This window comes from Calonectris borealis, chromosome 23 (genome assembly GCF_964195595.1).
Source record: "Calonectris borealis chromosome 23, bCalBor7.hap1.2, whole genome shotgun sequence".
Lineage (NCBI taxonomy): Eukaryota > Metazoa > Chordata > Aves > Procellariiformes > Procellariidae > Calonectris > Calonectris borealis.
The window spans coordinates 8452794-8478587 of NC_134334.1; the positions used below are offsets into that span (position 1 = coordinate 8452794).

At 55.8% G+C, this 25794-nt stretch overlaps 1 protein-coding gene across 2 annotated transcripts; it reads left to right on the plus strand.

Annotated features, from left to right (window-relative positions):
• Positions 1–8989: 8989 nt before the first annotated feature.
• On the plus strand, positions 8990–25594 carry ARHGEF10L (Rho guanine nucleotide exchange factor 10 like). Of its 2 annotated transcripts, XM_075172576.1 has the most exons (27): positions 8990–9041; positions 9316–9501; positions 9621–9648; positions 10450–10535; positions 10669–10752; positions 11011–11186; positions 11633–11749; positions 12660–12768; positions 14093–14199; positions 14414–14491; positions 14571–14750; positions 14971–15087; positions 15180–15272; positions 15513–15686; positions 16344–16489; positions 17037–17221; positions 17318–17433; positions 17622–17749; positions 17835–17935; positions 18843–18961; positions 19246–19332; positions 19450–19679; positions 19781–19935; positions 21441–21586; positions 22986–23160; positions 24763–24885; positions 24984–25594. In XM_075172576.1, the coding sequence occupies exons 1-27, from the start codon at positions 9005–9007 to the stop codon at positions 25466–25468; spliced, it is 3768 nt and encodes a 1255-aa protein (XP_075028677.1). In that variant the 5' UTR covers positions 8990–9004; the 3' UTR covers positions 25469–25594. The 2 variants fall into 2 exon arrangements, with proteins under 2 accessions (XP_075028677.1, XP_075028676.1); XM_075172575.1 differs by lacking the exon at positions 11633–11749 and having other exon boundaries at positions 9005–9041.
• The last annotated feature ends 200 nt before the right edge of the window (positions 25595–25794 follow it).

Below are 25794 nucleotides of genomic sequence, written 5' to 3' on the forward strand. Positions count from 1 at the left end.
AAAATTGGGGGTATTTTGAAGGGAGAGTTCTGCAGGTTTTTGCCCTAATTCTGGTAAAAATGAAAAATCAAAGCATCGCTTCCAGGAGCAGGGGAGGACTTGGGTTATTTAGGGGTTTTCCATGATACCGATAGCACCGGGATGCAATTAAAACGCTGCCAGCGCTGGAACCCGCCCGGTTGTCCTTAAAAATGTCTTTTTTTTCCCCCAAAACGCCCGCTGGGTTATAGAAGGTGGATGGGAAGATTTCGAGGCGGTCTTGGCAGGTTGCGTCAGGCCGTGGGTTAAACTGGTTTTTCCTGGGATAAGGAAAAACTGGTCTTACCTGTTAATTCCCAAGGGCGTCTGGGATGGGGAGCGACTCACCTTGGATAACCTTGGCCTTGCTTTGCCTTCCCCGATCCTGGATCCGCCCGCCGGGTTTGCATCCCCGGCCGATGCTATGTGGGGTATCCCTGGGGGTGGTGAGATATTTGGGATGTTCCCCGGGAGCAATTGGAAAAGGGGGTTTGCAGCAAAACCCTCTGCAAAAATCCCCCCGTCCCGGGGAGAGGGTGGCTTTGGGTGCAGCGTGGGAATGGGTGCAAGGGGGATTTGCATCCTCTGCCTGCAGCGAGGGAGCAAAAAACCGGCTGGTGCATCCGGCAGGAGATTTGCTGCAATAAATGCAAGTCCCTTTTCATGCACTTTTTGCAGCTGGGTTGCACCGCCGGAGTTTTTAAGCAAGTTGCTGATGCTCTGGGATTTATCCTCTGGGTGAAGTGTACGTTGAATTTTCTCAAGCATTTACTGCAAGCGAGCGGGGAATTTAAGGTCTGCCTTGCCTCCGACCAGCGGGATGTTGCAGGCAGACGGAGTCTCAGGAGGGTTTTGCTGCCGAGAACCGTGTTTTGCTGGGAATTGCAGAGCGGGGAGATGTGGAAGAAGCAAGGGATGGGCTAAAAAAGGTGAATGCATGCCTTGCAAGCTTGCATCCACACGCCTTGCAAGCTTGCATCCTCCCTGCGTGCGGCTTTGTGCACCTTCAAGGGGTTTTCGGTTGGGAGACCAGTGAGCAGAACCAGCCCCGCTGCTCTCTTGCATCCTTGCACCATGCACCAAGAGGTCCAGCGTCTTCCTCCGGGGTTTCTAGCAACGCCGTGATGCCGCGGACAGCGGCTTTTGGTGCCTCCCTGCAAGGTCTTTCCCAAAAAAACTCTGGAGAAGTTGGGACACCTCTTGGAGAAGGTGTCCCAAAGCCTTCCTCGGGAGGATGCCAGCAGAGGGCATCCCCGGACCGGCTCCAGCACCCAATTACAGAGGTCTCTATAGATAGAGAGGTATATATTTTTTCACATGGAGTGGTTATACAGAGGTCTCTATAGATAGGTATATATTTTTTCACATGGAGTGCTTATATTTAAATAAACACCCTCCCTCCACGCCCATCACTTCTACCCCGTATCCTAGCACGCGGCGCGCTCATATACAGATATTTAAACGCCAAATATTTAAAGTTCCGTGAAAAATTCTCCGTTCACGCCCATAAAAGCAGGTTTATTCAGTTCCTCTTACGTTACATATTGTAAAGCTTTATGGGGAGGACATAAATCTGCACAGGGAGGGGTTTTAATTTTTCGCTGGGGCAGGGTTTTGCATTTGAAACCCAGGCGTCGGTGGCTCTCGCAGGGGGTGGTGCAGGATGAGGCCAGCTGGGCTGGATCAGCAGCGCTGGGAGAGAGGGAGGCGGCTGCTGCTTATTTCAGGGCTGAGCATGGGTGCAAGCTGTTTGCTTGCCCAAGTATCCTGTGGGTCCTTTCCTGGAGGGGTGAAGGTCTGGATCCTTGATGCAAAAAAATCCTCTGGCTGGCAGGATTAAATCGCCGTGACCACGGGTGGGTGACCCCAGTCCTGTACCCAGCACCCCCTGATCTTTTGTGGGTGAATAAAACCACGTTGCTGGAGTTGCTGGACTTTTTTTGGCTAAGTGGAGGTTGCCCTGCATGCAAGCAGGAGGTGCATGAAATTGCTTCCAAGCAAAGAGCTGCAAAAGCATCCTTAACCCTTGCAGGTGTTTGCAATCCCGCTGCAAAAATGCAGCCCTGCACCTTGCAAGGGGGGTGGGGGGCTCCCGGCTGGTTGCTGCAGGCAGGAGCTCCCTGGGCTTGCAGGGGAGATGATCTGCGGGGTGATATTTTATTTTTGATTTTTTTTTTTTTATTATTTTTAATTTATTTCTTTCTGGGGGTTGTTTCAGCTTCCAGCACCCCAGGGTGGCCCAGCCCTGCTGACGCCTGCACCCAGCCCTGGCTGAGTCAGTGCCGCCGGCACGCTGAGCACCGCACCGGTGCCAACATGCCGGCCCCGAGCAAACAAATCTCTCGTTGCTCCTATTTTGCCTGAGCGCAGGGTGAGTTTTTGGGGCTGGGGGCACCCTGTGGGTGCCAGGGAGGTTAATACTCTGGGGTGCATTGGTGCACCCTTGCAAGGGGGTTTGCAAATCGCTGCTGGGTGCATTGGGCACCCGGGGAGGGGTTGCGTGTGCGTAATTCGGGGTGTGCACAAACTCACCCCCTTTGCCAACACAACCGTGCCGGCAAACCGTGTGATCGCCAGCGCTGACTCACCGGGAGGGTTAGTCCCTATACATCCACAGGGATGTATGGCGGCACTGTATAGAGCCGTCTGCGGGTCCAAAGTCCCCCGCCGTGGGTGCACCAGGACCTCGCTGCTCGGTGCTGCGTGCACCCCACGGATGCATTTCTGCTTGGCGGGTGCAAAGCGAAATGCAAGCAGCCAGCGAAGGGGTGGGTGCTTAGGGTGCTCTTTGCTCCCTTTTCACTTTGCTGCGGCCTTTGGGTTTGGGGGTGCAATAGTCCCCCGGCTCCTGCGGGAGGGCTTTAAGCCCTTGCTGCGAAGTTTCTGGGGTGGGGAACGGCGGGTTGATTCGTGATTGAAATGCAATCTGTTATGGAAACGTAACTTTAATTTCTGTGATTGCCGCTAGGATGCTTTTGCTGCTACCCAGCCCCCCCCCAAAAATGGGCTGTGGGGGGTCTCCTGCCTCCAAATATCGGGACGGCGAGGATAAACTCCTCTCCACCGCCATGCTCGGGGCTTGCATCGTGTTCCCACTTGCAGAGAGGTTTCCCTGGCAGGGCTCAGCACCTCCGCGGGCAGCAGTACCTGGCAGGGCAGCGTTGCCATTACCCAAAGGAAAAGATGTTTTATTTTTTTGGGGCTGCCTGCGAGTCATCCGAAGGGCACTGGGATTTTTTTTTTTTTTTTTTTTTTTTTTTTTTGGCTGGGCTTGTTCGGCTGGTTTCAAGCTGGAATAAACCTGGCAGCACTTTGGTTGGTTTGCAAGGGGTGTTTTCCAGCAGGGCTGGGCGGCAGCAGCCGGGGTGTGCCGGCAGGTAAATGCCGTGACAGCGGCAGAAAACTCCTTCCCAGCCAGAAAAACCCAGCCCCAAACACCCCTGGAAGAGGTAAGACGGGCGCTGTTGTAGCGAGGATGTCGCATTTAAATAAATGCGCGCATGCGGTGGTCCTTGCCTTGCTTTAACTTGGTTTTTTTTTTGCTGTACGGTGTATTTTTTTCTGGGGGGGGGGGGGTTTAGGGCCTGAAAAGCTGGCAGGGGGGGAAATACCCTTGGACGGGGACGTGGAGCCGTGTTTCGGGGGTGCTGGCCCTGCAGGCGGGGGCTGGGATGTAAAATATCCTGGAAATTGCCTGGAAATTTTGGAAGCTCCCATTGCGAATCCCGGGCTGGTTTTGCCCGGACAATGCCGCCGGCAGCGAGAGGGTTAACGGGTCGCCCCGGCATACAGGGGGTTAAAAGGCAAGGAGGGGGCCAAATCCTGCTGGGGGGCTTATTTCTTAGGATTGGGAACACCAGGGGTGTAAATCAGCTGCTTGGGAAGAAGAAGGCGGGGGGGGGGGATGCCCAAAAATCCCGGCATCCCTCGCTGCAGCCGCTGGACCGCGGCTCCCATCCGGCTGCGAGCCCTCGGCCGCCGGGATCTGGGGTGTTGGGGTGGGTTGGGTGGGTGTCACCCACCCTGGGCACCCCATTGCGCCTGCCGGGGGGGATCAATCCCCATCAGCTCGGGGTTTTCTTTTAATTTCCCCCCCCCCTCCTTCCCCGCCGTCGCCTCCCCGCCGGGGCCCTGCGCGGCCGATGCGGACACAAAGCTGGAGGAGCCGCGGCCTTCCCAGGTCAGCAAACCCCCTCTCCCCTCCCCCTGCCCAGAAATCCCCACCTATATGGATGTATATAATGCATATCTATAGGTTATCGCATCCTCTTGCAGGGGGAGGAGGTCGCCCTTCGCCTCCCGCCAGCGGCTGGGGCTTTTGTTATATATTTTTATTTTTAGGGTGGGTTTTTTTTTTTTTTTTAATTGCTTCTAAATATATAAGCAATGGGGAGGGAGGAGGTGAGCGTCAACATCGCCTTAGCGGGGCGTCAAGTTTATCCCGCACCCATTCCCGGGCTTTTTCACCCCATTTTCTTGCAAATTCTGCGATGGTTGCAAATCCCCCCCGCCCCCGGGTTTTCCCGGCTGGGGTTTGCAGCACCTGCAGGAAACCGCAGTTTCGGGGGGGCTGAGAGCTGCTTCCAGGATGATTTTAACAGCAAATAATGGCAATTTTCCCCCTTTTTAGTGATTATTTTTTTTTTTTTTGGCCATCGGTTGCATTGGGGTGCAAGGTTGCATTGCACGCTGCAAGGGTTGCGAAGGGGCTGACGTCGCTGCAATATTCCCCCCCCCCGCCGTTTGCACCAGTTTATTATTTTTTTTTTTTTAATGTATTTAGTGTGTTTTAGCGAGGCGCCGGGTTGCAAAGAGCAGGTTGTGCCCCAAACTACCAGCAAAAAAAAAAAAAAAAAGGGAAGAAACGCATTTGTGGGGTGGAACCCCCTCCCCCCGCATTTTCTGGGGTGCTGGGATAGCTGTTTGCAAAACGGGGGGAGAAATGAAGAATATTGGGGAGGGTGATCTCAGACCCGACGGTGTCACCACCTGATGCTGCTTTTTTGGGTCACTTTTCAGCCAAAATAAGGTGACCCCGGAGCAGCAGCGAGAGGAAAAAAATCACTTGGAAAGGGTGGGAGAGGTTTTAATTTGAAGCTTTGCAATAAAGCGAACCCCCAAATTGTTGGGAATTTTGAGCTGGAAAGACGAATAGGGGGAAAAAACCCCCGTTTTTCTGCTTTTTTTTTCTTGTTATTTCTGATTTAAATTCTTCTCCCTTCAAGTTCCTTTCTGGGATAGTTTTGCTGCGGGTGAACTTTGCAATTACTTTGCAAAGCATGGAAAGGTGGAGATTGGGATGAGCATCGAATTGGGGGGGGGTTGGGCGCTAAATACGGCCTTTTCGTTGCTTTTTGGGTCGGTTTGCAAGAAATCTTTGTGAAACGGGCTCTATTTTTTTTATTTAAGTGCTATAATTCTGATTTTTTTTTTCCCCCTTTTTTCCTTGCATTTGCATTTCTTACGGCGCGAGCTGGACAAGGGATGGATTTTTTTCCGGTTCATCGGTGATGTTGAAAAGGAAAATAAAAAGGAAAACGGCGGCAGTTTTCCAGGTCTTGGGTTTTTAAGTGGAATATTTGCGGGATGTTTGCCCAGAGGAACCGTTTTGAGGTGAAAGAGGGAAACACTGTGTTTGGGAAGAGAGCTTTTCCCATGAGCTGATGCCTATTGGTAAGAATTATATATATTAAGAAAAAAAAAAATCACAAAATCACCTTGAATGTTGAATTTTCATGGATTTTTTTTCTGGGAAAACCCATTTTTAAATTTTTTTTTTGGAAAAATCCATATTTTGGCTTTTTTTTTAGGGGGAACCCCCCCATCTTTTTGCTATCATTTCATTCCCGCCGCTCGCCGAGCCGCCCCTTATTGCCGCCTCCGCCAACCGCAACCGCATCAAAACACCCAGTTTGGGGGAATTTTGAAGACGCAGGATAATTTTCCTTCACCGGAGCCCTCGTTCCCGCACCGCCGCCTTCAAATCTCCGCAATGAATTCCTTGGAAAACTGAGAAACAAACTACTCGGCCCTTAAAACACCGATAACGCGCCGCACCCGACCCATTTAGGGCTGGAAAAAAAACTTCCCTTGCAGCAAAGATTTCCCGTTTTTTTTTAAATTATTATTTTAAAGGACTGGAGTTTGGGGGAGAAAACGTCCCTGCTTTGCTCTGGGGACCTCGCCGCTCTCCCCGGCATCCCGTGCGCTGGAAATAATCTGAATTAATTCTATTTTTTTGGCCAAGGTGATGGTGGAAAATCATCCAGGTGGTGAAATAAGCCTTGAAACCGCAGTTGGGATGCAGGACCGTCGCCTGGAGGAATTAATAAGGAGTTGGAGGAAACTCTTGGGAGACAAAAGCTAATTCTTATTTCTATCTCCCCCCCTCCATCCCTCATAAATAGCGCCGGGGTTATTTATAAGGAGGGATTAAGGTGGCAGGGATGCGGAGAGGAGCAGGAGGGATTCCCAGGGTAAATCCTGGCTGCGTCCCTGCTGTGATATTATGGGGTGGGTTTTTTTGGTGGGTTGTTTTTTGTTTTTTTTTTTATTTTTTTGCAAACCCTTCTATTTAAGAAAAAAGGGGGTCGGTGGGATGGGGCGGAGGATGCTTTAACCGGGGACCGGTCCCCCGGGGCTGGCAGCCGTCCCTGCCAGCTGGGACCTGTCGCTCCGTCGCGGCGGCTAAAAATAAACAAAATAAAGCCAAATAGTGGCCAGCTCGCTAGGCGAAGGGTCGGGCTGGGTTTAGCAGCTGGCCCTGCTTTTCTGCCTTTATTTAGATCGAGCTCTATTTATTTTTCCTCCCCGCCCGGGTTGGGAGGGAGACGGGGCTGAGCCGCGGCTCGTGATGCTGCCTCGAGCTGTTTGCCGGCGGCGGGGTGAGGAGCCAGCAGCTCCTGCGGGCTTTAAATCCCTATTTCCAAGGATGATATCGCATCCCGACATTCTTCTTGGATTATATTGCATCCCCACGTCCTTCTTGGATTATTCTGCATCCCCTTTTCGTTATCCGTGTCTGCTCCGGGGGCAGCTCCCTGGCGGGGCAGCTCGTTCCCACCAGCTTTTCCCCCATCCCATGGGATGCATTTTGCTGCTGGGATGCTCCTACCCCTGAGAGCAGTTTTTGCTGGGAAAAATTATGCAAAAAAAAAAAAAAAAAAAAACCCCAACCCTTTTTTTTTTTTTTTTTTTAAATTTAGTAAGACTCAATTAAAGGTCGGGGCGGGTTGTTTTGGAGAGCTGGTAATTCTCCTCGGCGGCAGGCGTGCTCGCAGCCGGAAAAATAACCAGCCCCGGGACAAATCGGGCTGATGGGAGCTTATGTCAACTGTCAAAATGGGAAGTGACCTTCTCCTGCCCCGCTAGCGGGATAAAATCGGGCCCGAGCCGCGGGGCCCGGCTGTGCATCGTCCTCCCGCTCCGAATGCAGAAGCCGTCAGGTTGCTGGAAGGGCGAACCAAACCAGTAAGCAAACTGGTTTCTGGATAAAACCATCAGCATCTCTCTGCTGGGTTTATTTTACCCAGGTGTTATTATTTTCTCCTTGCTTTGCTTTTAGTTTTTGGAGGCATCGCTGCAGAAATAGGGCTTTTTTTTTTTTTTTTTTTTTTCTTTTCCCCTGTGGTCCCCTCAGCTCCGTCGCATCTCCTGGGTTATCCTGGATTTATGGCTTGGCATCCGTAGGGATAAAACCCGGAGCTGGCGAAAGGGGGAGGGAAGGGAACGGCCTGCTCCTGCGCTAATGGGAAGCAGATTAGGTGACACGAGAGCAGCCTTGGCTGCCAACCGCTTTCTGTTCCGAGGGCCAGGAAAAGAGTTCAAGGAGGAAAAATAAGCGTCCCCGGGTCCTCCTCCCAAATAAATCCCTATTAATGTGTTTACGGAGGCGACGGGCTCGTTGCGAAAGTGGCTGGAAGAGGATATTTGTGGCAGTAGCACAGGTCAAGGAGGGGAAGAAGAGATTTATTTTTATTTTTTTCGGGCTGGGAAAGGGTCGGATGGGTTTTAGCTCGATGCTGGGGGGGGCGGGGAGGTTTGCAGCGGGACGGGGTTGCTGAGCGCTTTGCAGCCTGGTGGGGTTGCAGCGTCAGCTTGTGCACGTGCTGCGATTGCAAGGGGTTTGTAGCTCGTTTTCCAGGGGTAAAGGCAAATTTGGGAGGCGATCCCAGACCTCAGCTCCCTCCTGCTGTGCTCTATACCATATATATATATATATGGCCCTGGAGCTGTATGGCTTGAGGCAAACCCCCGTGGGGCAATCGCACCCACGCTGCGCTGCGGCTCAAGGGGGTTTTGGCACAGAGGGAATAAATAAATCCTTTTTTGGGGACCGTCCTGGGTCTGTGCATCCCCTGTATCCCCCTCCCAGGGGAAATGAGGGTCCAGGCGAGGGAGAAATGGGTGCTGGGGGTTGGGTCACGGCTCTTTGGAGCGGGGTGGTGGCATCCGTCGTGCACCGGTTGCTGCTTCCAGCAGGACCGAATCGGCAAGAGTTTGGCCCCGTTTTGCCCTTTGCAGCTTCTCGCGCATCGTTTCTCTCCGCCGCATCGTCCCTCGAGCTCGGGGGTCCCCGCTCCGTCCTTCCTCTTCCTCTTGGTGACCTTTCAGGGCGTTGTACCGGGCGTCTCTGGTTACCGGAGCGGCTGAGCCATCGATCGTAAGGAGGATGCTTGGCGCTTCCCACCCTCCGAGACCTTCAGGCTCGATGCTCGGGGCTGGATTTGCCGTGCGTGGGCTACGTTTGCCGTGCACGGGCTGGATTTGCCGTGCAAACTGGGACCTAGGAGCAGAATTTTTGCTTCCCCGCAAGGTTTTGCAGCGACCGGAGCTGGATCCGTCCCACTTGGGGTCTCCCCACGTTGTCTCCTCTCCCAGGGATGGATCTGGGGGGGCTGATCTCCCCTCTCCACTCATTTCTCCTCCTCTCCTGCAGGAAAGCCGCGGGGAAGGGCCCAGGCAGAGCATCCGACCCCCCCGCGCCATGGCTTCATCCGAGCTGCCCCCTCACCCCGCAGTAGGTACTGTCAACCCCCTGGAGCTGGGGTGGGGTTTTTTTGGGGGGGGGGACCCCCAGCCTTGTGCAGAAAGGGGGGGTGCATCACCCGGGGGGCATCCTACACCTCCCCATCGGAGCCTCTTGGGGTGGTGAAAACACAAAGGGCTGTTGCATCTTGAGGTTTTTTGGGGGGTGATGCTCCCCCGCATCCCCCTCCGTCCCCCGCATCCCTCCCTCCTTGCTGGGGTGCAGCAGCACCCTGGGGGGACGCCGGGTGACACTGGTTGTGCTCACAGGTGACCATCTCGCCCCGGAGACCCCCAGCCCCCTGCCCCAGGGGGAGGAGGATCTTGGCGAAGCCTTCAACTTTGAGGACAGCGAGGAAGAGGAGGAGGAGGAAGAAGACTCGGCGGCCGAACCGAGCGGCGAAGCAATCCTCCGGGCACCCCCTCGCCGGCGGCGTGCTGCCAGCTCCGGCGTCGGTGAGGAGGGCAGGCAGGGGGTCCCCGATGTCCCCACTGTGTCCCCTTTGGGTGCCCAGGGTGGCACCGCTGCAAGCCTGGGTGCCAACGCCGTTTCTCTTTGCTTTTCCTCTCCGCAGACGGGCTGGTGCCAGAGACCCAGGAAGGGTACGTGGGGTTTTGGGGGGATTTTAGGGGGTTTTGGGTCCTTCAAAGGAGAAAACACAGCTTTGGGGTTTGTCGCCCCCCCCCCGCCCTTTTTGGTATGTCGCAGCCTGGCGCCGTGCCTCAGTTTCCCCAACTTCTCCCCATTGCTTGCGAAAGGGGCTGCAAGCAGGAGAGCCCCGGGGTTTTGGGGTGCCCCAGGGAGCTGCGGGGGCTTTGGGTACCATCAGGGGTCTGTGGTTAACTGGGTGGTGGGGGCTTCCTCCAGCTCCTGGCTGAGGAGATGGGGGAGAAACCCCCTGGGACGGGTGGTCGAAGGGGGCTGGTGTTCGCCCCAGCTGTGGATTTGGGGGAAAAGATGCAAATTTGGCTGCAGGGAGAGCTTGTCCCCCCGGCAGAGCACGCACGGGGCGCAGCAAGAGGGGCAGGACCCCCCCCGGGGGTGGGGACCTTCTCCCCGTGCTCCCCGATGCCGGTGCATCCTCCCGCCCTGCAGCAGCACGCGCACCGAGGCTAAAAAAGCCATTTTTGGGTCTTTTGCGTCATCCCCGCCTGGGTTGCCTGGACCAACTTAAAAAGCCATCGTGACCCTGACACTCAGGCCCCCCCAAATCCACGAAGAAGCAGTCGTGCGATTGGGGGGGCACCAATACAAGCTTTATTCTGTGCTTGTGAACCCCTGTAATAGGAACGGGAGGTGATAGGGTGGGGGTGAGGGTCCTGGGTGCACCCGATCCTGGGGGGTTTGCACCCAATCCTGGGGGATTTGCACCCCAGGGTGCTCCCTGACCCCCTCCCCCGCAGGCTGCCAGCGGAGGTGAGCAATGGGGAGGCTGGTGGAGACCCCCCCATCGGTGCCCAGACCTGGAAGAGGAAAAGCGGCCGCCGAGGTGGGTTAAAATGCCGGGGGGGATGGGGGGGGGAACCAACCCTGCCAAGGCTTGGGAAGGATTTCTCCATCCTGGCTTGATCCTCGGGTGCTGACCTGCGGCCCTGGGGGGGGGTTTCTTGTCCCCCCCAAAGGTGAGCGCTTCGAGTTCCCGGCGGTGGAGGACGATGTGATCTACGACGATGTCCCCTGTGAACCCCTCGATGCCGAGCAGGACGGTAGGGCCAGACCTTCCCCCCCACCCCCCCACCATTCCCCGGGGACCACGAACCCATTTTCCAGCCAGGCAAACTGAGGCACGCTCATCCTAAAGAGGGTGCGGAGGGGGATAATCCTGGGAAAACCGCTGGGATTTGGAAGGGATGAAGGCAGATGTGTTCCCCCAGGGGTTGCAAGATTTGGGGCATCTCCCGTGGGTCCGTGGGGAGGGAAAATTGCCTTTCTGGAAGGAAAAGGAGCTGGTTGTTGCTTGCCAGGCCCGGGGCCGGAGCGCAGCCTGATCTACGAGGAGGTGCAGCGCGGCGAGGGGCCGCGGGCGGGCGAGGATTTGGGCTGGAGCTCCAGCGAGTTCGAGAGCTACAGCGAGGATTCAGGCGAGGAAACCAAGCCGGAGGCCGAGCCGGCCAAGCAGCGGGCATCCTTCCAGCCCAAGGTAACGCTGGAATTTATTTTTTTATTATTATTTTCCTTTTCCCCTGGGTTTGCTTGTTTAAAGGCACCGGAGCATCAAGCCCAGCTGCTCCCGCAGATGGTGAAGCAGAGGATGCTGCGGTTCCCGGGGTCACCCAGTGCAAAGCCAGCCCGAAACTTTGGGGGTTTCATTTCTTTCTTTTTATTTCCTTCCCCCTTTTTTTTTTTTTTTTTTCCCCTCCCTTTCCTTTTGCATTTCGGCATTGCTGGAGCATGGCTGCTGCCTTTCCCTGCGCTTGCTCCCTTCCCCGCTCGAGCAAAGCCAGATTTTTGGGAAGATACTGCCTGTACTGTGCTGCTTTGGGATGATTTCTCCTCTTTTTTTTTTTGGCTGCTTACCTGGATCTCTTCTCCGCCTTCTCTCGCCTCCTCTGCCTTCTCCTCCCGCCTGGTTTGCTTTGGGCTCAGCTTTCTCCAGACCTGAATAGACTAAAGGAGAGATACGCCAGGACTAAGAGGGACATCCTGGCTTTAAGAGTTGGGGGGAGAGACATGCAGGAGCTGAAGCAGAAGTACGATTGGAAGGTACTGTCCCTCCTCCGTCCCTTGGCCCTTGTCCCCCAAATTTTCCCGGGCAGGGGAAAAAAAAAAAAAAAAACCCTCCCGGAGTTTATCCAGGCTGAATTCATCCCATTTTATCCCCCAGAAGAGAAAAAACATGGAATTAAGCCCTGCAAAGCTGCCTCTCGTGTCCATCTGTCTTGCAGCTCCCCGTCCTCCAGCTGCCCAAACCATTCGTTTTTTGGGTGTTTTTTTGTTTTTGTTTTGTTTTTTTTTTTTTTTTTAAGGGGCGTTTGGACGAAGCGAGGTTGCCCGCAGGATAGATGGATCTGAGAAGGTTTTTCCCCCCCGATACGGGGTGGAAATCAGGTGGGGAAGGAGATTCTTGGGAGGTATAGAAACTTAGCGCAAAGCCTTTCCCAACCCCAAACCCTCCAGGTTGACATTTTTTATGGCCAGTTTGGGCTGGGAAGGCGACGCCGATGTCAGCTTGGGCTCAAAATGCTGCGATTTGAGGTGGGAGAGGCCAACACCCCCCACCCTTTGCTCTCTCGCACCTAAAACCCCGGCCGCGAGGAGGGGATGGATGCGCTCGTGCCTCCCTTCCCTCCCTCCTCTTCGCTTTCGCAGCATGCCCCCGCTTTGCCCGCGCCTGCTTGCCCGCCGCCGCGTCCCCGCGGAGGGAGGAGGGGTGCTGGAGCGTCCTTCTTCCTCGGCCGCGTTGCCTCCTCTTCCTCCCCATCGGGCTGCGGGGGAAAATGGGGACGATACTCGGAGGGGATGTCCCCAAGGGGGTGGCACTGCCGTATCCGGACCTGAAATGGGGGACGGTGCTCAGAGATGTCCCCAAGGGGGTGGCACTGCCGTACCCGGACCTGAAATGAGGTCCCGGTGCCGCCTCGAGCCTCCCGGTCCCTCTCGTCCCCCTGCCCAGATGACCCAACTGATGAAAGCGGCCAAAAGCGGCACCAAGGACGGTTTGGAGAAGACGAAGATCGCGGTGATGAGGAAGGTGACGTTCCTGCACCGGAAAGAAACGCCGGGTATGCGGGGGAACCCCCCCTCTTGCTTTTGAGAGCCAAAAAAAAGCCTTTTTGAGGGTATTCGTAAAAAAAATTTGTTATGAATCCTTACAGCTTTCAGCTTTTCCTTTTGCTGATTTATTTTCTGCTTTTGAAGCTCTTATTTGATCTTTTTTCACTCCTTGCATCCCTGTGCAAGCTCATTCGGTTCGGCTCGCTCCTTGCTCCAAGCACCAATATCCTTTCGGGAGCAGGACAGTGACTCCACCACGCCAGCACCCAGGGGTGCCCCCCTTGGACACCTGCCCTGAAATACCAATTTTTGGGGTGTTTTCCTAACCCTCCCGCTGTCGTGTAGGGGATGGGGAGCGGAGGAGGAGGGCGGCGGAGGCGGAAAAGCAGCCGCCTGCCCGCTGGAGCTCGAGGGTCTCACTGGAGCATCGCGGGGGAGGTAGGATCCGGGCGGGCGGCCTCGTGGCTCGGCTGGGGCTGCCCGCGGGATCCGGCGTGTGTGTCCTGGCCTCGCTGCATGTCCCCGACGCGGCTTCGCCTTGCCGGGGTGGGGGCTTAAATGCTTTTGGGGTCCCCGGGGTGTTGGAGGGCATCCCGTCCCCAGGGTGCTGCAGAGCATCCCGTCCCCAGGGCATGGAGATGGGGAGAAGGAGCCCGCGGAGCCGGCAGCCGAGGGCGGCGATCCTCCCTGCCAAAATTAGGGAAGGAAAAAGGTCACCCGGCCGCCAGCACCCTCCCCTCCGGCCCGGCCGGTCCTCCCCGTTACCGGCTATTTATAGGCGACGGGGATGGGGCCGGGGCGGCCGTAGCGGGGCGTTGCGGCCATGTGGAAGAAGCAGCCGTCCCCGCATCGCGACGCCGTCTTGGCTCGCTCACCCTCCTCCTCCTCAGCTGCTTCGGCCTCGGGTAAGGGATCGCCGTGCCGGGCAGCGGGCGCTCGCCTCTCGCCTTCTCCATTTTCTTCTGCCTGCTGCTTTTGGCTCCTTTTTCCCCCCATTTTCCCTGCTTGCACCCACCCTTGGAGCAAGAATGGGGGGCTTTTCCCCCAACCAGGGTGGCTTTTTGGGGACGGGGACCCTTTTTGTCCCCTCCCCATGGGGACCTGGCTCGGTCCCCGCTCGCAGCCTGACTCATGCTGGTGTCCGGTGACAGTGGCCGGAGCTCGGGGACAGAGAGGCGATGCTGGGAGGACGCTGGGGTCCATCTCCGCTTGCAGCTCCAAACCCGAATGCATCCCAGCCGAGCAGCTGAGGAGGCTGCGGGCTCTTTAGACCAAAACCAAAGTCTAAAATTGGGTTTTTTTTGGCATTTGGTTGGGTTTTTTTCCCTGCAGGGGACTCGGAGGAGGAGGACACGGGTTTTCTGGAGGTCACCGTCTCCGACATGAAGCACCCGCCGCCGGAGCTGGGCCCCATGCCCGAGGGGCTGAGCCCGCAGCAGGTCGGTGCGGGGCGGGTTGGGGGTTCGGGGGGGGTTGGAGGGGGGCACGGCTTCCCCTTGGTCCCGTGATTGAGCAACCGGGGAAAGGGCGAGTCAGCAGAAAGCGATGCCGCCGCGTCAGCACTTCTGCAGCGCGCTGTGCCCGCGTTGCCCCCCCAGTCCCATTTTTTGGGGTGGGGGGGGGGACCACGGCTGAGCCCTGGCATCGTTGCAGGTGGTACGGCGGCACATCCTGGGCTCCATCGTGCAGAGCGAGCGGAGCTACGTGGACTCCCTGAAACGCATCCTGCAGGTGGGGGACCCCCTTTTTTGGGGGGGTTCGGGGGGGGCGCAGGGATGCGGGGAAGCTGATGCACCGGCATCTCCCCCAGGATTACAGGAACCCGCTGATGGAGATGGAGCCGAAGGTGCTGAGCGCTAGGAAGTGCCAGGTGGTGTTTTTTCGCCTGAAGGAGATCCTGCAGTGCCACTCCATGTTCCAGATCGCCCTCGCCTCCCGCGTGGCCGAGTGGGACTCGGCGGAGAAGATCGGGGACCTCTTCGTGGCCTCGGTAGGAGGAAAAGTCGGGGGACCGCTGCCAAGCCTCCCCCTGGACCCCTCTCAATGATAGCGGGAGGGGTTGGAGGATTTAAGTGATGCAGCCCCAACCTGGGGTACCACCAGCATCCTCAGCATCACTGCAAAAATACACGAGCACCCCCATGCTTTGCTGACCCCCCTTTCTGGGGGAGCCCCACGCCATCGCAGCTCTCCTCCTGCCCTCTCCCCAGTTCTCCAAGTCGATGGTGTTGGACGTCTACAGCGACTACGTCAACAACTTCACCACTGCCATGTCCCTCATCAAGAAGGCTTGTCTCACCAAACCTGCCTTCCTCGACTTCCTCAAGGTCAGCAGGACCCAAACGTGGGCGCATGGTGCTGCCGGGCACCGTTATGGGTGAAAACTCCTCTTTTTTTGCTTTTTTTTTCTCCCCTGTAGAAGAGACAGATGGCCAGCGCCGACCGGGTCACGCTCTACGGGCTGATGGTGAAGCCCATCCAGAGGTTCCCCCAATTCATCCTGCTCCTGCAGGTATGGGCGAGGAGTACCAGCACCCACCTTGCTTTGCACCCTATTTTTTGCAGCCTGGGTGCTGCAGGAAAGGGTTTAGCAAGGGACACGTTTTTGGGTTGGCAGCTTTGGGGACTTTCCCAAGGATCATCTTCCAAGCTTTGATTTCGGAGGTGCTGAAAGCGCTTCCAACTGTAGCATCCCCAACGGGACTGATTTTTCTGGGGCGGCTTTCGTCCCCCATCCTTTCCCCCACCTCAGGACATGCTGAAAAACACCCCCAAGGGCCACGCGGACCGCCTGTCCCTCCAGCTGGCCCTCACCGAGCTGGAGACGTTGGCAGAGAAGCTCAACGAGCAAAAGCGCTTGGCCGACCAAGTCACCGAAATCCAGCAGCTCAGCAAGAGCATCAGCGACCGCAGCAGCCTCAACAAGGTGGGTCCTTCAGCTTCACCTCCTCATCCTCGTAGTGGGGGGGGGGGTTTGGAGCTGGGGGTTGAGCTGTGCAGCTTCCACATTCCTCGCCACGTCGGGGGTTTCGGGAAGCCGGGATCTCTGTTTTCTCTGAAGGGATGTTCAGCAAAAGCAAATCTCGAGGCTGGCACAGGGAAATTCCCCTCCGGGGAAAAGCAAGGATGAGCTGCTGTCTCATCTGCCTGATTTTGCAATCGGTGGTGGAAAAAAAAAACAAAACCAAAACCTAAATGAAACTCTTGCAACACATCCTGGGCTGGGGACGGCCGTGGTTGGCAAAAACCGCAGCGGGGCACCCGCCAGCTCAGCCCTGGGATCAGGGTTTAGGGTCAGGGGATGAAGAGAGACCCAAAAGGGGCTGCAAAAGGGCCACGTTGGTCTTTCAGGGCTCTGCTCTCTTGGTGGTTGGACATGCAGGGTGCGAAGGGGTTTTGCATCGTGCGGCCTCGGACGTTGCACGGCCGTCTCTGCAGAGCTCGGGGCCGTGCGTGCTCCCGGCTGGAGGAAAATCCTTGCAATAAGGGAAAAGCAACTCAAATTTTGGGGCAGGAGGTTTGCAAGAGCCCCCCAGGCTGAGTCCTCCTCCCCCCCCCCCCGCCTGCTCCATCCCCTCCGCAGCTGCTGAGCTCGGGGCAGCGGCAGCTCCTGCTCTGCGAGACGCTGACGGAGACGGTGTACGGCGACCGGGGGCAGCTCATCAAGTCGAAGGAACGGAAGGTTTTCCTCCTCAACGACATGCTGGTCTGCGCCAACATCAACTTCAAGTACGTGCCGGTGGCCCCGGACCCCAAAATCGCTTTGCAAAGCGACCGTCCCCACCTCAATTTTGGGCTGAGTGGGTTTCGCTAGCTCTACGCCAAGGGCTTTTAAAACCACCCCATGTTGTTTCGGAGGGGGAACCCACCTGATTTGGGGTTGCTTTGCTCCCCACTTTTGGCATGCCTCCATGCAAAACCTCCATCCCCTCGTGCTGTGGGGTTCTGGAGCCAGTGCGGGGTCCGGGAGCCTGGTGGGACGTCAGGGCTTGGTGGAGGTTGATGCTGCAAAGGGAAAAACCCTTCGTGAGCTCCCCATAATACCTCTTTATTCATCGTTTTTCCCCTCTTCCAGGCCGGTGAACCCAGGGTAGGTGCCGAGCGTGGTCTGCTGTGGTTGCGTGCCCCACGTTTGGGGGTGCAGGCATGCACCAGTGCACGGCGTGGGGTTGCAAATGGGGCTCGGCTTGCAACGTGCGTTTTGCAAGGGCTTGCAGGGCAAGCCACGGCGCCTGCTGATTTATTTACCTACGCTTTTTGCGCCCTTCCTCGGCAGAGGCCAGCTGGAAATTAGCAGCCTGGTGCCCCTGGGTCCCAAATACGTGGTGAAGTGGAGCACGGCCCTCCCGCAGGTACAGGTGGTGGAGGTGGGGCAGGAGAGCGGCGCCTACGACAAGGACAACGTCGTCATCCACAACGCCGGCGCCAAGAAGCACGTGCCGGCCGGGCAGGCTTCGCACAGTGAGCACCCATCCCTTGATCCGGTGTAGGGCTGGTTTCGGTGGGGTGGGGTGAAGCATCCTCCATGGACCTCGTTTCTCCATTTCTCCACCCAAGATAAAGTCTACTTGGGGCCACCGCGGCTCTTCCAGGAGCTGCAGGACCTGCAGAAGGACCTGGCAGTGGTGGAGCAGATCACCCTTCTCATCAGCACCTTGCATGGCACCTACCAGGTACGTAGGTTACCAAAGCGTGGTCAAACTCATGATTTGGGTAGACCCAAGCTTGGGTGCTTTGCAATAACCATGGGGTTCCGTGGGGACCGCTGAACACCTCATCCTCCTGAGCCCCATGGAAGAAATTTGGGGATGATTCAGGCTTGTTTTGGAGGCACTTCCGTGATTTATGACTTTTCCTCCAGAACCTGAACATGACGGTGGCCCAGGACTGGTGCTTGGCCCTGCAGAGGATGATGAAGGTAAAGGAGGAGGAGATCCACTCCGCCAACAAGTGCCGCCTCCGTCTCCTGCTGCCCGGGAAGCCGGACAAGTGAGTTTGCAGATCATGGGTGGGCTCTTTCCACCCTGGGGAGGAGGAGGCTGAAGACCAACCTGGTGATGCTTTCCCTACGTAGGTCTGGCCGCCCCATCAGCGTCATGGTGGTCTTCATCACTCCAAACCCCCTGAGCAAGATCTCCTGGGTGAACCGCCTGCACTTGGCCAAGATAGGACTGCGTGAGTAGCCCCGCCGCATGTTGCTTGCCATCACCCTTGCTTTGAAAAGCCAAATTTGGGAGCAGAAGGGGGGTTTGCTTCGCCCCGCGCATCCCGACGCAAAACGGGGCAGGGGAAAAAATTCAGAGCAAGGTGATGGAGAACACTTTGGGGGTTTGCACACTAGAAATGATGGGAATTGGTATTTCTGGCTCAAAATGCTTTGCGTTTTGCTGCCCTTGGGTGGCATCTCTGGGATGGCGTCATGCGGTGATGGATTTCCGTTGGCTCTCGTGCCGATGGTGTCGGGGCTGACCCGTTTTCCATGAAATGGGATGAATAAGCAAGGGAGGAGCCGCCCCTCTTGCCTCTTCTCTATCCCTATTCCTATTTAACTCCACCAGCCACTGCAGCAAAAAAAAAAAAAAGTTGTTTAATGGAAGAAAGAAAAAAAAAATCATTTGAAATCCTATTTGAGTCTCGGATCCCCCCGGGCTGGAAGGATTTTTGATTCTCTTGTTTTTAACAGTTTATGTGGGTTTTTTTGGTTTTTTGTTTTTTGTTTTTTTTTTTTTTAATCTGGGATGCCTGGGGGATAATCCTGTATCCACGAGTTAGAAATGAAAACACATTAAAGCCTAATGTGAAGAAACACATTAGGGTGCTTTTTTTCCCCCGTTTATATATGTATTATTTGGGTTTGGGGGCTTTTTTTGCCGCTGCTCAAGGCGGTTGCTTGGCTGCGTGCTGCAGTGGGGTGCAACGGTTTGGAGGAAGAGGGTAAGATGTGCCCCAGGTCAGCAGATGATGGTGGTTTGGGATTGGAGATGAGAGCCCTGCACCCCAAATTACTAATTTTGAGGTCCCATCGGGGAGGGGAGAGATGCTGGGGGGTGTCTTGGCCATCCTCGATCTCCTCTGCTCGCAGGGGAGGAGAACCAGCCGGGCTGGCTCTGTCCCGACGAAGACAAGAAGAGCAAAGCTCCTTTCTGGTGCCCCATACTCTCCTGCCACATGCCCGCCTTCTCCAAGGCCCTCGATCTGCAGGTAAGAGCAATGGCCAACCTCTTCTCCAGCCCCTCCCAATACCTCCTTCCCCTTTACATCCACCTTTTTTGGGGAATAAAGACAGAAATCCCACGGTGGATGGGCTGGGTGGGATGGCCAAGCTGGTTGCAAAGGCAGAAATTGGTGCAATCCATCCCGGAAAACTGAAAATACAAGCTGGGCTTTGGCTGGATCCCAAATTTTAGGGCACGCACCGATACCCTGCATGTGTTGGGGTAATGGGGGGGTGTTACGGCCCCCTCGTACCCCGGTCTTTCCCGCAGCTTGGCGCCGCGGTGCACAACCCCGTCCAGTCCTCGCTGCTGGGCTTCTCCGCCATCAGCACCTCGCTGCCGCAGGGCTACCTCTGGGTGAGCAAAACAACCTCAAAACGGGGCAAAACCCGCCGGGTTTGGGTCACGCTGGCTTGCAAACCCCCTCTCCAGTGCTCGTGGCTGGTGCTAACACCCGTTTTCTGGTCCCTGCAGGTTGGAGGGGGCCAGGAAGGCGCAGGGGGGCAGGTGGAGATCTTCTCCCTCAACCGCGCCGTGCCACGGACGGTGAAGTCCTTCCCGGTGGCTTCGCCGGTGCTGTGCATGGAGTACATCCCCGAGGCGGGCGAGGGGGAACCGGCGGGCACCCAGGAACCCCGACCGACCACCGAACAACCCCCCGTATCCCTGCATCCCACCGTGTGCTTGGGGTTGCGGGATGGCAGGTGAGCCCGCGTCTTCTGCATCCATCCTTCGGTGCAATCGCCAGCACCAAACCTCGAGGACCGGCACGATCTCCTGCTTCTCCTCCCCGTTCCCTCCCCAGCATCGCGGTCTACGGCAGCGTGGACACGGGGACGCAGTGCTTGTTGACCTGCAAAAGCCCGGGCATGCAACCTGTCCTCTGCTTGAAGCACAGCCCCGAGTACCTCTTTGCGGGGTTGCAGGATGGGACCGTGGCCGCCTACCCCAGGAGCAACGGTGAGGGCAGCCCCGTGCATGCTTTCGGACAGGCTTTTGGGTGGGACACCCCAAAAAAACAGGGGGCAGGAGGTTCTTCACGCCAGCGAGACGTGCTGGCTGCTAAAATGGTGATAAAAGCGCCATTTTTCATTTTTTTTTTTTCACCCCATTATTTCATCCCCACCCTTGCAGCGCAGGGCGGGGGGGGGGGGGGGGAAGCTATTTTGCATTTTGCAAGAGGGGCTCGATTTGGGGGAAAACGTGTGGAAAACAGTCTCAGCGAGGGGTTGATACCGCACCAGAGGGCTTGCTCGGAGGGTGGTTGCTCTCGGGGGGCTGCGGGAAGGGTCCGATGTCGGGATGCACAAGGACCCCTTAGAGCTTTTGGCTTCAAAAAATCCCCTTTTTGCTGCTATAAACCGAGCTGATCCTCTCCAAACCCCATCCATGCAAAAGCCCTCTCCTTTCTTAGCTTGATTTTGGGTTTATTTTCCCCGGCTTCAGCTCAGCCCAAAGCTGCAGTTTGCTTAGAGCCTTCCTCCCCAGGGACTCCTCGCCTGGGCTGTTAAATACCTTTGCTTCATCGCTAGAGGGTAGGAAAGAGCCTCAAATAATGTGCGGGATTGGCCTATTTTTGGACAAAACCCCTCATTCGCTCTGAGATAACCTGCAGCGAGCAGCACCCAGGCCAGCCCGGAGCCAGTAAAGCCACTTAAATTGCATTTTGGGGTGCTGCGCATCCCCTTTCCCACCTCATAGCCAATTAATGAAGTGGCTTTAATTTAATCTCGGTTGCATAAATGCCCATCGAAGGTAGCAAGCTGCTGGCAGGGCTGCGGGGTGGGGGTTTTAATCTTGTCCCCATCTTTTTGGAAGGAAAAAGCTTTCCCGAAATAGCTCGTTTTAACGTGAAAATTAGGATTTGCTGAAAGGCGGCTCGGTTGCAAACTGCTGTCGATGGGAGCAGAGGTCCGAGTGTCCGAAGGGCTCTTTTATCCCTCCGATCTTGTGGTTTTATTTAAAAAAAAACTTGCATCGGAAATAAGAAAAGGAGAGCAATTATCTGTTGAAGCTGCTCAGCCGCTGCTGGTGGTGAATTCATCCAAATCCAGACTGGATGCTGTGCGCAGAGACACTCCAGATCGGCCCCGGACGAATCGGCTCTGGAGTGTGGCTTCAAGAGCAAATAAATTAAAAAAAAAAAAAAAAAAGGGGGAATTTTTGGCTTTTGCAGCGAGGAACGTGCCTGAGTCTTGCAGGTGGCCAGTTGTTTGCTGCTAAAAAGCTGTTTGCGCGGGGGCAAAGGGGCTTTGGGGGGGTTAAAACTGGGAGTGCGAACTCCCCCCATCCTTTTGGTTGTGGCGTTAAGATGCTCGGAAGCATCCGAGGTGACACCGGGGACGTGAGGGGTTTGCAGCCGACCCCAGCAGCCGTTCAGGGTGATTTAAGCTGCATCAAAAGATGCTTTTTTTTATTTTGCTGAGCGTCTTTTCGCCGCCCTCATCCCGGCATCTCTGCTCTAGGGGGGCTGTGGGACCCGGCGGAGCAGCCCACCCGCCTGGCCGTGGGTACCGGCCCCGTGCGAGCCCTCCTGACGCTGGATGAGACCCTCTGGGCCAGCTGCGCCAACCAGGTCACCGTCCTCGATGCCACCAGCCTCCATGCCCAGGTAGGGAGCATCGCCGGGACCCCTCGGCTGCATCCGCGGGGGGGGACGCAGCGGTGGCTTTGGGGGGGGGGTGTCACGCTGGTTTGAGCCCCAAAGGATGCACACGGGCACGTCCCTGCCTGTGCAATGCCCAAAACAGGCTTTTATTGCTGCTTTTTGCTGCTTTTCATCACTTTTGGGTCCCTTCCCTCCGACATCGGGTCACAGGAGGAGGATGCTGAGACATCTCCCGCAGTTGCATAAACAGGGAATGCTGAATAGTTCCTTTTTTTTTTTTTTTTAAAAAAAAACCCACCTTTCTCCCACCTTTAATTTTCACATTTAGTGCCCAAACTTAGTTTGCATGTATTAGCTGTCGTAAATCCAGCCTAACGGCGGTGCCGGGGATGAATAATGCATCAGGGACTGGATTCGTTTTCAGTCTCTGATTTTATTTATGACAGGAGCCGGGTGGGAATTTTTGCAGAAGAAAAGTGATGGGGGAGGAAAAAAGTAGGGGGCGGGGGATGCTGGGGGATGGTGTAAATAGCATTTGATGGAAAGCTGTGAAATAGGGTCTTGGGTCTGCCCGGATGGGAACGGGGACCAGGGAATAAACCATCAGGGAATAAATCCCATGTGGGGTGGGGAACAAGGGGGAGATCACCTAAAAGTCTCTGTCCACCCCCATTTTATGCAAGCTTTTTTTTGGGGGGGTGGTCTGTGCCGGTCGTCTCTGGGAAGGGGATCAATACCTGCTCCTCTTTTTCTTTTTTAATATATAAAGCAAATTTTAAAGCAAAGAGTGTTTCAAAGCCATAGGAGAAGTGAAGGCGAAGTCGCTGCGTGCAGGTTTCTCCCGCAGTGATTTAATCCTTTGATGCTAATATGAGTTTTTATGGTGGGAAATCTGCAGCAGGCGCAGTTTTTGATGCAGAAAGGTGTTTCTCCTGCAGTTTGCTTCCCGTGTCTGATAGGGACATGCTCCAGGGGGGAGCTTGGGAAGCAGACGGACCCATCCGTGATCCCCAAATAGCTCTTGCGGGGGAGCACTGAGCCTTTGAGCGCTGATTTTTGGGCTTGGAGGGAAGCAGGAAGGTCTTGTCCCATCTTGGGATGGATTTTGCGGATGCACCTAGTCTGGGAAACGAGTCTTTTAAAGAAGGAAAAAAAACCTGGAGGGGTGGGAAAGGCTGTATTATCACCCGAAAAAAACCCAAGAGGGGTTTGGAGATGGGCTGGTTTCAGTGTCCTCTGCCCAAGCCGGAGCTGGCGAGGAGGAGTGGGACCTCAAAGTCACTTTGGTCCCCTCCCCATGCAGCTTTGCAGCCCTAAAGCAGCTCCTGGAGAGAGCCCGAGCTAGCAGCAATTTTAGGGTGCAACCCTTTTGATTTCCTTTTGGCAATTCCCCTTTTGGCAGCAAACCTTCGAGGCCCACCCGGACGCGGAGGCCAGCGTCACGCACATGATCAAGGCGGGCAGCGGGGTCTGGATGGCCTTTTCCTCGGGCTCCTCCATCCGCCTCTTCCACACCGAGACGCTGGAGCATCTGCAGGAGATCAACATCGCCACCAGGACCACCTTCGTCCTGCCGGGTGAGCTCCCCTTTCCCCCTCTTAATTGCAATTAATGGGCAAGTTGGGGCATCCCCCCCTAGATGTTTTGCTTTGCTTTATGGCTGTGCTGATTTGCAGAGAAACTGTGCAAGGGATTTAGCTGGGTAATGGTGCAAAGGCTTGAGCTTGGACCTCTCGGGTTTCCCCTCATTGATTGCGGAGGTGGAGCTGGTGGCATCTTTGCACCTGTGTGTGCATCCATGCATCCCATCTTTGCACCTCTGCTCCTGTGCGTCCACCTTATCCGTGCACCCCATCCTTGCACATGTGCGTGCATCCGCTCACTCCATCCTTGCACCCATCTTTGCACCTGTGTATGCATCCGTGCATCCCATCTCTGCATCTGTGCACTGCATCCTTGCACCCATGCAGGCATCCATGCATCCCATCTCTGCATCTGTGCACCCCATCCTTGCATCGGTGCATGCATCCACGCATCCCATCTCTGCATCTGTGCTCTTCATCCTTGCACCCATCTTTGCACCTGTGCATGCAGCCACACATCCCATCTTTGCACCTGTGTGCACCCCATCTGTGCACTCTGTGCTTGCACGTGTGTGTGCATCCGCTCACTTCATCCTTGCACCTATCTTTGCCCCCGTGCATGCACCCGTGCATCCCATCCCTGCATCTGTGCACCCCATCCTTGCACCTGTGCATGCAGCCACACATCCCATCTTTGCACCTGCGTGCACCCCATCTGCGCATGCCGTGCTTGCACATGTGTGTGCATCCACGCACCCCATACTTGCACGCATCTTTGCACCCGTGCACACATCCATGCACTCCTTTGCATCTGTGCACCCCACCCTTGCGCCCGTCTTTGCACCTGTGCGCATCCTTGCATGCATCCACCCACCCCATCTTTGCACTGTGCCTGCATCCTTGCAGCCCATCCTTGCACCTGTGCATGCATCCACGCATGCACCCCACTGCCATTGTCCCGCGCACCCCGTTTCCCCCAGCTTCCCGTCCAGCACCCTCTCCCAGCCGTGTCCACCCATCCAGCTCTTACCCACCCTGGGCTTGCAAGGTTGTCTCCCCCCTTGTTCCAGCTACGGAGCGACATAATTGCGTAATTAGTTATAAGCACGATACTCATGTAAGTCGCTTTTTCTTTTTTTTTTTTTTTTTTTTTTAGGGCATGTTAAAATATTTATCACTTCCTTTTCTTCCTGGGCGAGTGAGCGTTGGGTATTAATGCGTTTTTGAACTCGTGCTCCCTCATCCTTTTTAACTCGACAGGTCATTAATAAAGTCCTCCCGGAGAAACCGGAGTTGCATCTCCGCAGATATATTGCTTCGCCGAGTCCGACGCCATGCAGCGCTAAGTCCCGGCGATAAAATATTCATTTGCCATTAGAAAGCTCACTTTTTTTCTTTTTTTTTCCTCCCTCCTCTTTTTATTTATTTATATTTGCAGCGCTCTCCCTGGCATGGAGACCTTCGTGCAAAGATGCTCCTTGGTTTTGGGGGGCTCAGGAGTGTGATCCCCGTGAAAAAAAAATCCACTGGTGATGGGTTATCTGGGAAGATGCTGCTGCAAAGTCATCCCTCGCCCTCTTTGTTCCCCTCTCCCAGGTCAAAAACACGTCCGTGTCACCAGCCTCCTCATCTGCCAGGGTTCGCTCTGGGTGGGCACCGACCAGGGCATCATCGTGCTGCTGCCCGTGCCCCGCTTGGAGGGCATCCCCAAAATCACCGGTGAGCACCCAAAAAAAGCCCCTCTACGTGGATGCAACCTTATTTTGGGGCTTGTTTTTAGCAAAACCCCTCTTTCTTTTTTTATTTTTTTTTGGCAGGAAAAGGCATGGTGTCCCTCAACGGCCACGGTGGCCCCGTGGAGTTTTTGGCGGTGGCGTTGAGCACCCTGGCCCCCGACGTGCTAAAGGGTGACCAGGAGGAGGAAGAGGAGGGTGAGGAAGAGAAACCCCCTGAGCTGGATGGCCCCCCGCCTCGGGAAATGAGAAAAAAAGGGATTTTATTGCAATATCGCCTTCGATCCACCTCCCACCTCCCCGGGCAGCTGCTGTCGGTGCGGGAAGCGCCGGTGGGCGGCACGCCGGCACACACCGAGGAGGACGGCTCCATCTACGAGATGGCCGATGACCCCGACGTCTGGGTGCGGAGCCGACCCTGCGCCCGTGACACCCCACGCAAGGAGATCTCCTCGGTGGCCATCGTTTCGGGGGGTCGGGGTTACCGTAACTTCAACGCCGAATCGCCGCGCCGGGGTGGCGATGCCGACAGCACCCTGCTCATCTGGCAGGTCCCGTTGATGCTATAGCACCCCGGGACCCCCCCCACCCTCCCGGCACCTACCTCAAAAAGCCACCCAAAAGCTGCCGGGGGTGGTCCTGCCCTGGGTGCATCACCCTTTATCTTTTTTTTTTTTTTTTTAAAAAGGAGGAAAAAACTGAAAAATGGGCTTTTTTTCCCCCAAAAACCAGCTTTGTGCATGGGGAGAGGGGAGTTTTTAACGGCGGGAGCGGCGACCTCCCTGCGGGCTTTGGAGGTGCCGGCTCTTTGGCCGAAGGCGTCTGTGTGTCTGCGTGTGAATATCTATATATATATAAAAATATATATATATATAAATATGATGTATATTATTAC

Coding starts and splice junctions, on each gene's coding strand:
- ARHGEF10L (XM_075172576.1), top strand. CDS start 9,005: ATGGCTTCATCCGAGCTGCCCCCTCACCCCGCAGTAG. Junction 9,042..9,315: donor GCCCCCTCACCCCGCAGTAG/GTACTGTCAACC, acceptor TTGTGCTCACAG/GTGACCATCTCGCCCCGGAG. Junction 12,769..14,092: donor GCACCGGAAAGAAACGCCGG/GTATGCGGGGGA, acceptor TTTTCCCTGCAG/GGGACTCGGAGGAGGAGGAC.